This window comes from Sminthopsis crassicaudata, chromosome 6 (assembly GCF_048593235.1).
Source record: "Sminthopsis crassicaudata isolate SCR6 chromosome 6, ASM4859323v1, whole genome shotgun sequence".
NCBI classification, from domain to species: Eukaryota; Metazoa; Chordata; class Mammalia; order Dasyuromorphia; family Dasyuridae; genus Sminthopsis; species Sminthopsis crassicaudata.
This window is the reverse complement of record NC_133622.1, coordinates 189,124,935-189,142,808: the sequence shown is the minus strand read 5'-3', so window position 1 is coordinate 189,142,808 and position 17,874 is coordinate 189,124,935. Positions and strand designations below refer to the sequence as shown.

Below are 17,874 nucleotides of genomic sequence, written 5' to 3'. Positions count from 1 at the left end.
GGTAATTTTTTTATGTTTGAACATTTTCAACAAAAAAAATCTTTACAGAAAATAAAATTTATCACTTAATGATGAAAATCACCAAAATTGAAATATTTTTATAATTTCAGTATTTAAAGAGTTAACAGCTTTTGGATAAAAATAGATATTATAATTTTTCCCCTTGCATGTTTGTCAAATTGGTACTTTGAGGTGTAGGTAGGTGAGATGAGGGAAACTGAAGTGGAGGAGTTACTTCCTGGGCAAAGCTTTCTCAGATTCAGGTAGGTGTTAAGGTTTTCTATATCTATTTCCATATTATTATTTTAAAATTTCTCTTGGTATTATTGCTTTTAGTAAATAAAAGAAAAATATTACTGTCAAGAAGTCTTATTTTTTCTTAAAAGACTTTCAGGGTAGCATTGTCTATATTTAAAGTACCATTGTAATTTTACTAAGCTTTTATTCAACATTTTTATCAACCACTTACTATTTTGTAGCCACAAAGAAAATATAAAAATAACAATACAATCACTTATTCTAGCCACAAGGAAAATATAAAAATAACAATACAATGATATAGTATTTCAAAACACAGTTCATATCTTCTTAGACATAATCATCTAGTTAGAGGTAATAGGATTTGTACCTAAATATTATGTTCTTTTTTGGGGGGGTATTATAAATAAGTGAATAATTTGTATAAATAAGGACTATAAATTTGCCAGATGAAAAGTTTACTTCTAGCTTTAGCTCTTAGGGAAAATATTGTGGAGATGGCATTTAAGTTGAACCCTGAAAAATGAGAATTATTTTAGGAGACAGACATGTAGACAGGAGAGTGTTCCCAACACAGAGAGTGGTATGAAATTGGAAAAGTGCAGTATGTGGTTAAGGGGTGAAAAAGTCGTCCCTTTTAACTGGAGGGTAGAATATATAAAAGGGAATCATGTAAGATAAGATTAGAAAGTTATGTTGGAAAGAGGTTTTTCTCTCAGTCTCATTTTACTTTGAAGATAATAGCTGATAAGTAAGTATCATAGTCCTTTTGACCTAGTTGCTGGATTGTAGAAGTGAAAACATGGAAATAAACTGTTAAGAAAATGGGAAGGGAAAAAATAGGAGGGGAAAAGAGAATGAAATAATATATTACACTTGTTTGAATTATCAAACTTAAGAAATGGGATAAAGTAGATAAATTTAATTATGTCAAAAGCCTGTCCCCAAAATATCATGAAGAAAAATCTTAGATTTTGGGAGAATTATGTTAAATATGAGAGAAAAAAACTTTTGATATCTAAAATTTGGAATCAGTAAAACTAAGAACAGCATGAAATCATATTGTCTTATACATATTGCTAGAAGAAAAATTGTTTTGAAAAACATTTAGTCTGGTTAATACTTAGAAATGTAATTTCAAACAGTTTTGAAGTATATTTCATAGCTATCTAACTGGAAGAAATAAAAGCAATAATATAATGTTTGTGGACTTGCTGGAGAAATAGACATAGTTATATGCATACCAGCATAGCAAATTAGCAGAATCTTTTTTGGAGGACTATCTAGTTGGATACAACCAAGTCATAAAAATAGAATCTTTTAACAGCAGTTCATGTATGTCTTTCCAGGCTTTTCTAAAATCAACCTGTTCATCTTTTCTTATAGAACAATAATATTCCATAACATTAATAATATAATTTTTTTCAGCCATTCTCCAACTGATGGGCATTCACTCAGTTTTCAGTTTCTTGCCACTACAGAGAGGGCTGCTTACAAACATTTTTGCACATATGGGTCCTTTTTCCTTTTTTATAAATCTCTTTGAGATAGAGACCTAGTAGAAACGCTGATGAATCAAAGGGTATGTACAGTTTTATAGCCTTTTCGGCCTAGTTACAAATTGTCCTAAAGAATGGTTGGATCATTTCACAACTCCATCAACAGTGCCTTAGTGTCCCAGTCCTATCACATCCCCTCCATTATTTATCATTATCTTTAAATGTCATCTTAGCCTTTCCTAAACCTTTCAAGAAATTCCCTTTGCTTTTGTGTACCCTAAGTAAGATTGCTAAGATTTGAGTAGTTGTTGGAGCTGGAGCAATAGCCTAGGTAAATTGACTTTTTTGTTTACTTTAGGATAGTTTGACTTAGTGGATATTAGAATAATATATATTGAGTATATTTGTATAATACCATTAAGTAGTACCCTTTCAGTTTTAGGGAGGGAAGGGGGTTGAGGAAAATGATCCGAATTACATAGATGTAAAGAGAGATGGGTAATAAATTGTCTTTATCTTCTGAGGAAAAAACCTTACTAAGTATGAGGATAATTATTATTAATAGGATGGGCATTTGAAAATTAATTCTTAGGTAGATAGAGCACCAACCCTGAAGTCAGGAGGACCTGAGTTCAAATCTGGTCTCAGACACTTAATTATCTTCTAGATGTGTGACCCTGGGCAAATCACTTAATCCCAATCACCTCAGCAAAATAAAAAAATAAAATAAATAAAGATAATTCTTAAAATCTATCAACTTAAAATATTAAAGGAAAATTTTAGATGATCTTTTGTCCTGTGTGGCCCTCTTCTGCAGTGACTATAGTATTAAAAAAAAAAGATGGAAAATGTCTATAATATTAACTTAACTGTGGGTATTCTGTGTCAGATGTGTCCCTTATATCTGTCCTTGATTGATGATAGACAAGTGGACATGCTACTATAGGAAATGAATCACTCCAGTATTGACATTTTAAGTATAAACAAAACCAGAAGACAAAAGGAAATTGTAAACAAATGGAAGAATGGTTCACAGGTTCTCCTTAAAGAGCAAATAAAGGACTTGCGAAACCAAGAAAAAAATATTATTTCATGGGACAATTAGTCATCTTTCAGTGCTGTACTCATGATAAATATTTGCAAAAAGGCCATAAAAATAAAACCAGTTGATACATTTGTTTCAGAAGCAGAAAAATGTTTTTCTATGAAGAGCTTGATACTCTAAATTAAAATATAGTATCTCTCCTACTTTGCCCCCCTCTATCATGTTTAGGCATCAGGGCTTTGGTTGCTACAAGAGTGATATTGTAGAAGTGGTGAGATTAAGCAACATTGGGGTGGTTCTGTAAACTGACTTGGGAGGACATAAGGGTATATGAATGGGCCAACAGAAGTTTGAACTGAAGGCCCAAAGACCAGAGACAGAATCGGGGGTGTAGTAGGCAAAATAACAAGCTAGATGAGCTTTTTCTTTCACCTGGTCTGCTTTTTTATGTACTTTATACTTTTGTTTTATATAATGATGAATTAAGTAAAGTTAGAAGCATTCCAAAGGTCTTGGCAGCAGGAATCTGAATATAAAATCACTCCAGCCATCAGCTTTAGTTTATACCTAATCCCCAAGACCATGCCCTTTTTTTGAGGAGTCATGTTCAGGATCTGGATTACCATTTTTGAGTTTTATATAATGATCAGCCATTAAAGAATAGGCAAGCCCAACATTAATTGAGGACAGTATTATGTTTCTGGTTCCCCTTTTATGCATTCTTAGGAATGGTGTATCTAACATGCCAAAATACCAAACTGTGACTTTTTTAGGACTTGTAGGTTCAGAGTAGCCTATATACAGTCTAGATAATTTCTGGGTTTAGGAGTAATTGGGCATCCTGCCATCTGGTACATATTTTATTATGTATTACTTGCTTCTGCCAAAATAAAGCTATACGCAGTTGAGTATGTTCTGTCAGTTTCTGTGGAGAATGTTTCTATTATAACAAGCAATCTATTTATTTATTTATTTATTATTCATTTTTCCAAATTATCCCCTCTCTCCCCTGATGACAGGTAATCCCATACATTTTACATGTGTATAACAAGCAATTTAAAAAGTACTTCCTCAAACAAATTATACTCTTAGGTTTATCAGTCAGGAATTTGATAAACCTAAAAGCATAATTTATTTGGGGAAGTACTTCTAGAAAACTGGAATCTAATTTGGCAGAAATTGGATTTAAATCATCATTTTAGATTTTTTGCCATGATAAACTTAAAGTGGGTGTGAGCTGAATGTAAGAGATTACACCATGAAAAAATATAAGTACAAGATGAGCTACTTTTCAGAGTTACAGTTAAGGAGAATTCTAGTTTAAACAAGGGATGCAAGAAATAATTTTTTAAAATTAAAATTTTAAAAACTGAAAATCTTTTGTATGACTAGAATGGGTGAAAGAATGAACTGTCGTGGATTAAGGAAAAATTTGCTTCAAAATTTTAGTGAATCTGATATATAAAGAATTGAAAAAAATATTTTATATCAAGTGCCACTCACAAGTAAATAAATGATCAAAGGATGTAAAGTTTGCAAGAGAATTGCAAACTATAAGCAACAACATGAAAAACACTGATAGTGAAATGCAAATTAAAATAAAATTCATAATGTGAAAATTGGCAAAGATTAACAAATTATGTGAATAGTCAATGTTGGAGGGTCATGGAGACAAGTACGCTGATATATGCTGCTGTTGGAATAGTGAAGTAGTCTAGCCAGTCTCAATTTCATTTTGGAATTATGCAAGCAAAGTGACTATCAAGTGAATCCATTACTGGACGTAGGACCTTGAGAAATCAAAAACAGAAACAAAGGTGATGTGTGGATCAAACTATTTGTAGCTATACCTTGTGGTAGAAGAGAATTCAAATTAAAATGTGTGCTAATGGATTGAGGAGACAGATGAAAAATAACAGTTTTTTAATGTAATGAAGTATTATTGAAATGACAAATATGAAAGATTGAGAATAACATTGAAACATCTAAACGAACTGACATAGAGCCAAGGAAACAGAACCAAGAGAACTATTTACACTGTGGCTAAAATAATGGAAATGAAAAGATTATAAAGAAGTTGAATTCTGAGTAAATGAAAACAGATGGACAATAGTTATAGTACCTCCCTCTTTATAGTAGAGAGTTAGGCAACTACTGTATAGAATGTTAATAGACTATTGTGTATGCTGCCTTGTATCAAGGAGCACCATATTGAATGTTTTACTTAAGTGCTTATCTTTATCACAAAAAGTATTTAAAGAAAAGGAGGGGAATAGATTGAAGTAATGTGAGAACAAAAGAAATAAAAAAATTTTAAGATGATTTAATAAACATTTATCTACTGACTTACTTTCCCATAAATACAGAATTTATAAGAGCAATGTTACACACGTAACAAATGTGTCCTTGATGATGATATTAAAAGAGGCAGATGTATAATGTTCTTTTGTAAACCACATAATGGCCATCACACAATTGTCTGATAGAAATAAAGAATACAAGATCCCTTAATTGTGTTTATTTTATTATAAAAATAATTTGATTTGGTAAAGCAAAATACTGCCTTAGATGTCACCCATAATCAATTGTTAATCAGCCTCAGCATTTGAGCATTTGCGTAATTTTATTCATAGTGCACATTTGTGACTATGCGTGCAGTAGGGGGAAAGAAAGGTACAATGTGGCAGGTTTATACTCATAAAAAAGCAGAACATTCATAAAAAGTACTTGTGAATTCATTCTATAAAGTGCTAATGTAACCTTTCAAATGCATGATAAGGGAATTCAAAAAATAGAAAAAGAGAGGGAAATAATCTTAGTGAGCATCCTGCCTATCTCCTATGCCTCCAGCGTCACTTTGGTGCTCTGATATGGAGTCAGGGAGTTAATCTCAGATTATAATCTGGGATAATAGTTAATCTACAGAATCCAAAGGGAGATTAGAGATGTCTTATTGCTCTTTTCCCATTTTCTGGGTTCTTCTGATGGTTGTTGACTTTATAAAACAATAATAAAAACCTTGTTCTTCCCCTTGATTATTAATATTAAATGTCACTCTTAATACTGAATTTAATATTGAAGAGATAGATAATGAGGTGCCCCAGAGATTGCTGCTTGTGACACCAAGCCCCAGAACTGTGCAGTGCCTTCTAATTTAAGTTTCGGCTAACTATATAGGAAAAGCCAAGTGCAATTATATCTATTGCCCATACTTGGATAGCCTGTAAAACTTAAACTTGGCTTAGACATACACTACAAGTAGAAAAAGAAATAGGCCCAGAATAGAAAAAGAGAAGGGAGAATAGACTGGATTGCTTTGGGGAAATATTGAAGTTCTTATAATGAACCCAAGGAAATAAAAAAATACTATTAAAATACCTATATTTACATGTGTATATTTACAAATTTTTACATAAAATTCATATAAAATTTATGTAAATTTTTATATAAAATATTTTCTTCGTGGAAATTTTATATTTTTTCCAATTACATATAAAAACAATTTTCAAGATTTTTTTTTTTTTTTTTTTTACATTTTGAGTTTCAAATTCTCTATACTTGAGAAGGCAAGCATTATTTTCCCTTTATAATTCTACTTCATTTTTTTTTCCGATTACATGTAAAGATACTTTTCAACATTTCATTTTTGTAAAATTAGAGTTCCAGATTTTTTTCTTCTGGGATCCCTTCCCAAGACAGCAAGCTATCTGATATAGGCTGTACATGTACAATTACATTAAAATATTTCTATATTAGTCATGTTATGAAAGAAGCATCAAAACAAAAAGGAAAACCGTAACAAATAAAAAAACAAAAAATTTGAGTAAAAATAGTATGCTTCAATCTGTATTCAGTCTTTATAGTTCTCTTTGGATGTGGATAGCATTTTCTATCTTTTTAGTTTTTGGAATGACTTGGATCATTGTATTGCTAAGAGCTAAGTTTATCATGGTTGAACATTGCATAATGTTGCTTTTATTGTTCTGCTCACTTTGTCCAGCATCAATTCATGTAAGTCTTTCCAGGCTTTTTCTGAAATCAGCCTGCTAATCATTTCTTTAAAAACAGTAATATTCCCTTATATTCACATACCATAACTTATTCAGCCATTCCCCAAGTGACAGGCATGCCCTCAGTTTCTGACTTACTTGCCACCACAAAAACAACTGTTCCAAACAATCTGATAGGTATGAGATGATACCTCAGACTTGTTTTAATGTGCATTTCTCTAATCATTAATGATTTGGAGTATTTTTTTTTTTTTTGCACGACTACAGATAGCTTTAATTTATATTAAAAAAATTTTTTTTGTTCTTGTTTTCATTTCTTCATCTGAAAACTGCTTGTTGTATTCTGTGACCATTTACCAATTGAGGGATAATTTGTATTCTTATAAATTTCATTCAGTTCTCTATATATTTTAGAAATAAGGCTTTTATCAGAACCATTGGATGAAAATTTTTTCCCATCTTTCAGGTTTCCTTTTGTTTATGCAAAATTGTCTTCATTTAATGTAATTGGTATGATTCATTTTGCATTTCATAACATTCTGTTTCTTGTTGGGTCATAAATTCCTTCCATTGTTAAAGATCTGACAGGTAAACTATTGTTTTCTCTCTTAATTTGCTTATAGTATCACCCTTTATGTCTAAATCATGTACTCATTTTGACTTTATTTTAGTATAGATATGAGATCTTGGTCTGTGCCTAGTTTCTGGAAAGCAGATAATTTATATAGATTGCGCACATCCAGTCATACAAAACTTTTCCATGTTAGCCACGTTTCAAAAGACTTCCCACAAGAAAAAAACAAAAAAAAAAAAAAAAGAAAAATAAAGTTTTAAAAAGAATGTTCTTCAATTTGCATTCAGATTCCATCAGTTTTGTTGTTTGTTTTTTGCTAGAATAAATAACTTTTTTTTTTTTTTTTTTAATAAGGCTGGGGTTAAGTGACTTGCCCAGGGTCACACAGCTAGGAAGTGTTAAGTGTCTGAGACCAGATTTGAACTCTGGTCCTCCTGAATTCAGGGCTGATGCTCTATCTTCTGCGCCACCTAGCTGCCCCAAATATCTTTTTTTTTTTTTTTTTTTTTTTTTTTTTTATCCTAAGGCCTTCAGAATTGTCATGGATCATTGTATTGCTTAGTATAAGAAGATGGATCTCCTTCCATTTGTGTCCTTGATCCTGTCTCCCAAAAGTTTGCTCCAGGTTCATTCTCTCCTTCTCACATATTTAATCTCTTACTCCTTTCTCATTTCCTACAAATGTATTCCCTGTCCATTAAAGGAAAGCAAGGAAGCTAATGGATGATTGGTCAACTGTGGCTTCAAGATTATAAGAGTAATAGAAGCAATACAGTTCCTCATCATGCTGTAACTGTGTATAATGTTCTTTTGACTTGACTTAACTGTCCATTAGTTATGTTTTCCGAAATTTGCTTGTCATTTCTTAAGGCAGAGAGTAAAACATGTTCAGCCATTTCCTAATTGATGGACATTCCTTCAATTTCCACTTCTTTGCTACCATAAAAATAGTTTGTTATAATTTTTTTTTCTATATATAGGTCCTTTTCTCTTTTAAAAAAAAATCTCTTTGGGATGAAGAATGTAGTAATGGTGTTGCTGAATCAACATTTTTAAAAGCCCTTTGGACTTGGATCCAAATTGTTCACCTAAAGGAAAATCCTATATTTTAATACTGCTTTTTATTCAGTGATGAAAAGGTGCATAGTGAGTAAGCAGGCTACAACACATTGCAGAAAGAGACATTAAAAACTACAAAAAGCATGTCATCAAAGAAATGTATGATTGAAGAAGATAATGGGGCTCATTGTTTGGCAACAGAATGAAGAATTATTTATGGACAACCTCTGTGTACTCTATTGGTATCAAGGAAACTCCATGAAGAGTTCCCAGTACATTGGGTTGGCCTCTAGAGGCAAGCTGATATAAAAAGGCAGGATGAATTGTTTTCTTTGTTGTTGGAGGAACTACCAACATGGATGATATCACAGATCCATTTAGAGTATTGGAAGAGAGAATAGAGAATGATAATCACAAAGCACTGGAGTTGTTTTTACCCTTATTTCTAGATTGTCCTTTTGCCACTTAATCAGCAACTTTCTTCTCTTTAGGATGTACTCCATCTATTTTTATCATCCACCGCAATAATCTTGTCACCAATCATCAAGTGCATACCAGGTCATTCTTTTTTTGCTCAAGAAGCTCAGTTCCCTATTCATGCTTTTCTACTCTCCTCTTCCAATTTGTATTCATACTTCATATGAAGTATGAACACATAAACTAATATTTCTCAAATAACCTGCTGTCTTTTATTGTTAGTTTCCAAACTCTGATGACCTTAATCTTCATTCCATTTCAGCTACACAAAATGTCACATTGTTGATCTAACCATAACCTATAACTTTCATGTCCATCATCTAAAACTTGAAGAATAATCTTTTTGACCACAAACTCTTGCCTTTGAGTCTTGTTTCATTCTTCCTAAACAGATTCTTGATCGAAATCTTCAATCACTAAACCCTTTTTTTGTTTTATCAATTCACCCTTTCTCTAACTTTATCTTCCCTTCTGTTATTGACCCCATAGTTGACTATCCATCAACTACTTTTGATTTGAATCTCTACCCTAATTTTCCATCTTTTGTTATACCTTGCCAAGGCTGAACTTTGAGGGTTGGGATTATCTATGCTATCTGCCTTCTCTCTCTCTCTCTCTCTCTCTCTCTCTCTCTCTCTCTCTCTCTCTCTCTCTCTCTCTCTCTCTCTCTCTCTCTCTCTCTCTCTCTCTCTTGTTTTTTTTCTTTTTCTGAGGCTGGGGTTAAGTGACTTGCCCAGGATCACACAGCTAGGAAGTGGTGTCTGACACCAGATTTGAACTTGGGTCCTCTTGAATTCAGGGCTGGTGCTCTATCCACTGTGCCACCTAGCTGCCCCCATGCCTTCTCTTTTCATTGTCAAATAATATTGAATATATTTGGAGAAAGTCACACATGCTTGACTACCTTCATCACAAATTTATTATCTAACCTTAAAAGACCCTCCCTGTCATGTGACAGTCCTTTTATTCTTCTCTATTCCAAATCTTCATTCTTTTTAAACCTCTTATGTGCCACTTCTTCCTTCCTCTTTCAGCAGAAGACCTCACATCTTTTATTAAGAAGATAGAGATCATCTGTAGTAAGTTCCTTTTCTTCCTCACGCTATACTTCAAATGCATTTAAAAAAAAAAAAAAAAACTTCCCTTTTTCTCTCTTTTGTTCCAGGCTATGATGAGGAGATGGATCTTCTTTCCTTTGTGTCCTTGATCTTGTCTCCCAAAAGTTTCTCCAGATTCATTCCCTCCTCACATACTTAATCTCTTACTTCTTTCTCATTTCCTACAAATGTAAATCATTACTTTCCTGTCCACTAAAGCGAAGCAAGGATAGCTAATGGATGAATTGGTCAACTATGGTTTCGAGATTGTAAGGGGAATATAGAAGCAATACACAAGAATGATGCGAATGAGTACGATATAAAGCATTAGAAGTCAAATGCACTTTTTTAGTTTGTTTTACATCTCTGTTTTGCAACTAAAGTGCTAGAAAAATTTGGCAACATTTTATTGCCTGCATTTCCCACATAATTCCCATTTTTCAATATCCTAAATTCATTCAATCCTCACCAATCAGTTGAAACTGCTTTCAGCAAGATTCCTAACAATTTTTTTTCTCAATATTTTACATTTTAATTACATATAAAGATAGTTTTCAACATTCATTTTTTTCTCCTTCCCCAAAGCAACAAGCTATGTATTATAGGTTATACATGTACAATCATTTTAAACATATTTCTATATTAGTCATATTGTAAAAGAAAAATGGAATAAAAGATGAAAACCATAAGGAAAAAAAAGTCTAGTTTTTTTTGGTACAAGGAAAGTGAGTGGATGTCCATTAATTGTGGAATGGTTGAATAAATAACGCATATGTAATGGAATATTACTGTTTATAAGAAATGCTGAACAGGCTGATTTCAGAAAAGTCTGGAAAGGCTAAACTAATGGGGAATGAAATAAGCAAAAACATTGTACACAGTAATGGCAAGATTATGTCATGATCAACTATAATAGACTTAGCTCATCTCAGCAATACAGTGATCCAAGATAATTCCAGTAGACTTGGAATGGAAAATGTCACCTGCATTCAGAGAGTGAAGACTGAATGCAGATTGAAGCATACAATTTTCACCTTTTTTGTTTGCTTGCTTTTTTTCCCTTATGGCTAAATCAATCCCTAAACACTAAGTTTAGTGTTCACTTTTTAGTGCTTAATCTCTTTGATCCATTTACACAGAATTCAGCATTGTCATCTTTATTTCCTTCTAGACATTTTTGCTTTCTTGGCTTCTATGACATGCCTCTTGGTTTTCTTTCTCTGACCATTCCTTTTCAGGCTTTTTTGCTAAATCATCATCTTCTGCATATTAACAGTTCTAGGGCTTGAGGAATTTGATTTGAGCTTTCTTTCTGTATCTTGGTGAGCTCATCATCTCACATGGGTTGAGATACCTTTATACAGAGAAATACCAAATCAATATATCTAATCTTTGCATCTCCCCTTAGCTCCAGGTACACTAATTGAATATTTTCCCCTAAATGTTCCATAGGTACCCTAAATTCAGTATTTCTTAAGAAAAAATCACATTTTCCTCCAAGCTTATCCCTTTTCCACACTTTGCTATTTTTGTTTGGTTGAGGACACTATCCATTTAGTCCCTCAATTAGACTGCTTTGGTCCTTTGACTTTCCCCATTCCTTCACACTCCCAACTGGCACTTGACAATCTTATTGCTTTTACCTTCATAACATCTTTTATCTCTGTCCCATCATCTCTTCCCTGTACTATTAAAATGACTTTTATAATTTATTTCCCTGAATCTATTCTCACCTCTCTCCAATCCATTCTTTTCATAATTGCCAAAATGATATTATTAAAACATATCTGTTTTTTGTCGCCTCTTAATAATTTTTTCAATATTTCCCCCTATTCCCTTATGCAAACTAATTTGTTATTTAAAGACTTCCCATAATCCAATTCATCTCCATCATGTTATTCATATTCTTTTTTAGCCACATTGACCTGTTGCTCATACATGATATTTTCTTTCATGCTTCCATGCATTTGCACAAATGACTATTATATCTAGAATATTCTCCCTCCTTACTTCTGCCTCATAAAAAGATCATGTCCTTCATAGTGTAGTTCCATTTTTTGGAACTAGCTAAATCATTGGTCAAATCGAACAAAAAGAATTAAAGCCCGACTTCCCAAAATTAAGTGAGCTATTGTAGAACAGTAGACAGAACGAACTCGTCTATGTGGCAAAATAGTGAGATGATTTTACAGTTGGGGTGAAAAGCCTAATCGAACTTAATGGTAGCTGGTTGTCCAAAAAACGAATTTAAGTTCAACTTTAAATTTGACTCAAGTACTACTAAACCTAACTTTAAAAAAAAATTTTTTTATTTTTATTATTTTTTTATTCATTTTTCCAAATTATCCCTTCCCTCCCTCCACTCCCTCCCCCCCATGGCAGGTAATCCCATACATTTTACATGTGTTACAATATAACCTAGATACAATATATGTGTATAAATACCATTTTCTTGTTGCACATTAATTATTAGCTTCCGAAGGTATAAGTAACCTGGGTAGATAGACAGTAGTGCTAACAATTTACATTCGCTTCCCAGTGTTCCTTCTCTGGGTATAGTTATTTCTGTCCATCATTGATCAACTGGAAGTGAGTTGGATCTTCTTTATGTTGAAGATTTCCACTTCCATCAGAATACATCCTCATACAGTATTGTTGTTGAAGTGTATAGTGATCTTCTGGTTCTGCTCATTTCACTCAGCAACAGTTGATTTAAGTCTCTCCAAGCCTCTCTGTATTCCTCCTGCTGGTCATTTCTTACAGAGCAATAATATTCCATAACCTTCATATACCACAATTTACCCAACCATTCTCCAATTGATGGACATCCATTCAACTTCCAGTTTCTAGCTACAACAAAAAGAGCTGCCACAAACATTTTGGCACATACAGGTCCCTTTCAGCTCTTTACTAAACCTAACTTAAATTTAAATGATAATCAAAATGGGGAACATCTCTTTTGATATGTAAACAAACTTATTTAGAGGATAATGAAAATTTTACAAAAACATTGTAGGCCTAAAAGTAGCCATCAATTAAGAAAGAAAGTGTTAAAGCTCAAATTAACATAATACTTAATTCCAAAAATACATCAAAATCCCTACATTAATATTGGACAATTCTATAATAATATAGAAGATATAATGCTAATATTAGTAACATGTTAATATCAAGTCATTTTAACTCCTCTCTTCTTGAAATTACTTGGTATGCACCTTGTATTTACTTATATAATTGTTTCTATTATTTTATATTCCTTGCATTTACAACAGATGCTTTGAATGTTATAGATACTTAACAAATCCTTTCTTGAGTTGAATTGCTGATTAGTAAGATCTACATGTTGTTAAAGTTCTTGCTACTAATCTTGTGGGAAATCTTCCTTAAGTGTAACTAAAAGTCTTCTACAGGTAGATTTTAGCTGTCAATGATATGATCAAAATGAAATATGTCAAGTAGTGGCTATTTGGGACTTATATTCTGTAAAAAGATCTAGTTTCTAGCTGTAAAGGATGCTTAAGAACCCTTCTTAGAAAACAGTACTAAGATGGTAAGATGATAAAATTGAGACTTATTTTCCCTCACTAAAAATTAAAATGTTCTGTTTGAAGATAATTAATGACCTTATGAATCCAGAGGAACTTGCAGCTCATTTCATCTGAACAGAGAAGTAATATATTGAAGATACAAAATTAGACAAAAATTAGATACATTTTTAGGCATCTGACCATTGTGAAAATTTGTTTTTCTTGACCACAAATATTGTTTAACATAGTTCTCTTTTTCTTTACTTTTTTTTTTAAGTGGTTGAGAGCTATAGAGAAGAGAGAAAAATTGTATTAATTGAATTTTTTAAAAAAAAGTATAATTGGAAAATATAGTGTAATGGTGTTTTCAAAGATTTCTGTGGTGTTGATGGAGCAAAATTTTTTTCTTCTTAATATTACTGGCCCACCAGTATAATTGTTTTTAAAAATAATAGTTTTACTTTCTTAAGGCTAAGATTTATTAGAATTAATATTTATGGGGCAATACATGCATTATTATTAATTAAAAGCACAGTTTAAAAAATAATGCTCTTAAACATTTGTATTCACAGGTAGTTGCTGAACATCCAGATGCTTCATCTGAAGAGATTGAAGAATTGCTCGAATCACAGTGGAATATGCTTAATGAAAAACAGAAAGCTCGTTATAACACAAAGTTTGCCATAGTGACCTCTCCCAAATCTGAAGAAGACTCTGGTAAACACAAAACTGTGCTAGTGTACTCTAATTAAATTTATATGCATAGTGATGTCAAACTAAGCACATATATTAGAGACGTGTAGGGAAAGAAGTGGTTCACTGTTTTCCAATTTTAATATGTGGGTTTGTGCCAGTAGCAAAAAAAACAAAAAACAAAAAAAAAACCAACAACAACAAATGATTATAATAAAAAAGCACTCTCTGAAGTCTACATTTCTTGATTATTGTTAATGAAGAGCTGTTTTGTGTACATACACCTTCTGTTGTTTTGAAATTAAAGGTTTCTCATTCTTCTTTTGCCTAAAAGCAGCTGCACTCTAGCCTTTACTATCTCCAGAGATGTTTGAGAAAGGTTTGGAGAGGGAAGAGTTGGGAAATTAGGATGTTTTCTGTGAGTGCAAATTCACGGATCATTTGGTGTATGAAAGATTTATAGACAGCAGTCATATCCCTCTTTTGCAGACAACTAGAGCTATAATCCCAGGGAATACCTTCCAAACCCCTTAAAAATAATTTGTTTTACTCATGCTTTATTTCTGGCAATATTAATAAATATAAGATGATTCCCTGGAGTTGTCTTAATTGACATGTGTTTTTGATTCATCATTTGATGAATGTTTATTGCTTTCTTGAGTAAGTTACTTGAAGAAAAAGTATACAAAGCATATTAAGCTGGCCTGATCTTTAAAAATCAAATGATCTTTGATCCATTACTTCTTTATAGCACTCTTAAGAATTTTTCCAGTTTTTGAAAAATTTCAGTGTGACACTTTGCTTTGGGCAATGACAAGAATGAGGGAGTGTTTTACCAGATTTTATTTTTAATGTATAAAGATCATATTTCTATTGAATGTGTGTCCAAAATTACTTTGTTGGGAAATTAACAGTATTTTAAGAATACATATAAAATATTTGGATATCAGTTTAAAAAAACAAAAAAATTCTGTATCTCTCAAGGTTCATCATTGAAGAATATTGGAGAGACCAAACGTAAAGTGTTTCAAGATTCACCTAAAAGGAGATCAAGATCCAGAAGTAATTGAAATTTGTATTGTGTACAATTAGTTGACCATTTTAAGAAGTGATTGATTGTAATCACCCACATACCATAACATCTTTATTTTTTCCTTAGATGTTATTGTCTTATTTTTGGGATTTTAAAATATCCAATATAAAATTTCTATTCAATCTGTAGTATTGAAATTGTTACTTTGGTCAGTGTCTTTTGCAAATAATGTGATTAGGATAGTAAGGAGGTATTAGTGGTCAATAAATGGAGAAAATTAATTTTTAGACTTCTTCATGGGATAAGTTAATTTCAGAAAAGTGTCATGATTTTAAAAGCTTGGCATGTTTGACTAAAACTAATAGAATACTTGATTCCCCTCCAAAAAAATTAGTCTTAACCCTGTAGTGTAAGCTGTAGATTTCAAATAACTAGCTTGATGATAACAAAAGATAAAAGTAACTCTTGCTTTTATCTTTGCTTTTTCAAAAAATGTTTCACAAATTTGTTTAAAAAATTTTTGTGCTTAGAAAGCTAGTAGAGTTTAAGTATTTGTTTGTAGTCTTCTGCAAATGGTGTTTAATCAAAGTATTTGTTTTCAGCTGTCTTAATTTTTAAAACTCTGGTGCTAATTAATAAAGATGCAGAATGTTCATGGTATTGACTATCTTACCTTGAGTATTAGTTTTTGAAAAGTATTCAGAGAACCTATGTCTGGACTCTCTTTGACCTTTAAATCTATTATAATTATAAGCATTTGAAATAAAATGTGATATATAAAAGGGATTTCTAAATAAATCACATAGTTTACTACAATCTAGAACAAAGATTGTTATTGACAATTTATAATGGTTTAGTGATTGTAATAAGATAAACAGATACTTAATGGAATGAGTGTTGGGCCTCTGCTTTAGTTTAACTTTGTCAACAAAAGACGTATGTGAATAGAATTATTCTTAACAAAGTTAGCAAGCCGGTTATCTATATATTATTTTGTGCATTAGAGAAGATAAATAAATACAAGTTTGAAGGTTTTTCTTTGGGTATTGTTTGCCATCCAGCAGGTGGGTTTCTGGAAGCAGTATATAGTCATGGACATTTAATTTAACCAGGCATGCTTTACTTTTTAAGCCAATTTGTCCATACTTGATATGTCAATACACCCTGCGTTTGTTGAGCCATTTGCTATTTTGTATTCTTAGAACATACACTTAGTTGAGACTCTGTACAATAGCTGTTTCTGTCTTTTAGTTTGAAAAGTAGATAGATTATTCACCTGGATCTGGAAAACATATTTCTGATGCTCTGGGATTTAATTCTATAGTTGTAGATACCAGCTGTTATCAAAGAGTTAGTGCATGGGCAGAGGTCCCAACCTAGTGGTGATTTTGAAGAAGCTTGGATTAGCTCTCAGCTAATGCTTTTTTTAAAGCAATTATGTAAATAAAGACATTTTCTCCTTTAGCTAGAGAATATATAAATATCCACATCAAGATAGGTCAACTGCTTATCTAGTTAAATGTCTAATTCCTTTATATGACTCTTAAATTGACTTCTTCAGGTTTTTTTATATCCTGTAAGGATATAATGAATTTCAGATTTAGAGAAAATGTTAAGAAGTTGTTAACATACAAAATAAATGGGAGAACACTTGTTACTTTAAATAAGGCGTTGAAATTCAAAGAGAATTGTGAAGAATTTATATATGTATATGTACACACATACATATATGTATACATACTTTGTGTGTGTGTGTGCACACATTTAGTTTTAATGGGCCCATATTAAAATTTGTAAGATTCTGAAGTATTTTGGTACTGTTATAATAAAAATTATTACAAAATCATCAGATAAAACACTTTTAAAGCTTCAATAAATGACATAATAGGATCTTTGATGTTGTTCCTTGAAATTTTGGTAAATTAATTTGGCCTGTAACAGCAAGATCCTAGAGATACTATTATGATTAAAGAAACTTTTAAATGCATCGAGGAACACTTAAGTTTTTAAAATTTGCTACCCTTGATAGGTTCACAATACTTTTAATTGGGCTTTAAGAGTATTTTTTCATGTAAGTTTCCCCATCCCCCATTCCAAGGTAACTTACATGGAAAAAAAAGAAACCATACAAAGAGGACACAGCACCCTACAGAAGATTTTGAAGTTCAGGAACCAGCTAGGAAAAGACTCAGGATGGATAAACACAATAATCGGAAGGTAATTATATTATTGGATTGTTTGAGTTGCTTATAAAAATACCAGTCACATGATTGATTAAATTTGTTAGTATTTCTACTTTTGACTCAATTCTGTGAAATTGGAATTTGTCATTATTATTATAATAAACTAGTCAGAAGATATTTATTTAGATATGTATCTTTGGGAAACAAATCTGATTAACCAAATGAAGATTTCACCAAGAGCATTATTAAATTGATGTTTGTGAAATTTGAGAATGTCATTATATAATACCTTATTTTGTAACATTAATTTTTCTGTATAAAAGGGAGTCCTTCACAGATTGAGATTGATTTCCATTAACTCTAAAAGAGAATTAAATACAAAGAAACTAATGCTTTTTTGAAATCTGAGTTCATTAAGA

The 17,874-nt window shown here is 31.8% G+C and overlaps 1 protein-coding gene across 6 annotated transcripts in view; it reads left to right on the top strand.

Moving 5' to 3' along the window:
• The window catches only part of NSD2 (nuclear receptor binding SET domain protein 2), a 165,966-nt gene that overhangs the window by 88,770 nt on the left and 59,322 nt on the right, over positions 1-17,874 (top strand). For 4 of the 6 annotated variants that reach the window (XM_074272557.1, XM_074272558.1, XM_074272556.1 and 1 more), the window contains 3 exons: positions 14,119-14,263; positions 15,224-15,301; positions 17,371-17,489. In XM_074272557.1, coding sequence (XP_074128658.1) covers positions 14,119-14,263; positions 15,224-15,301; positions 17,371-17,489 — 342 coding nt within the window. The remainder of the gene's footprint in view (positions 1-14,118; positions 14,264-15,223; positions 15,302-17,370; positions 17,490-17,874) is intronic. The other 2 variants (XM_074272560.1, XM_074272561.1) reach the window with 1 other exon arrangement.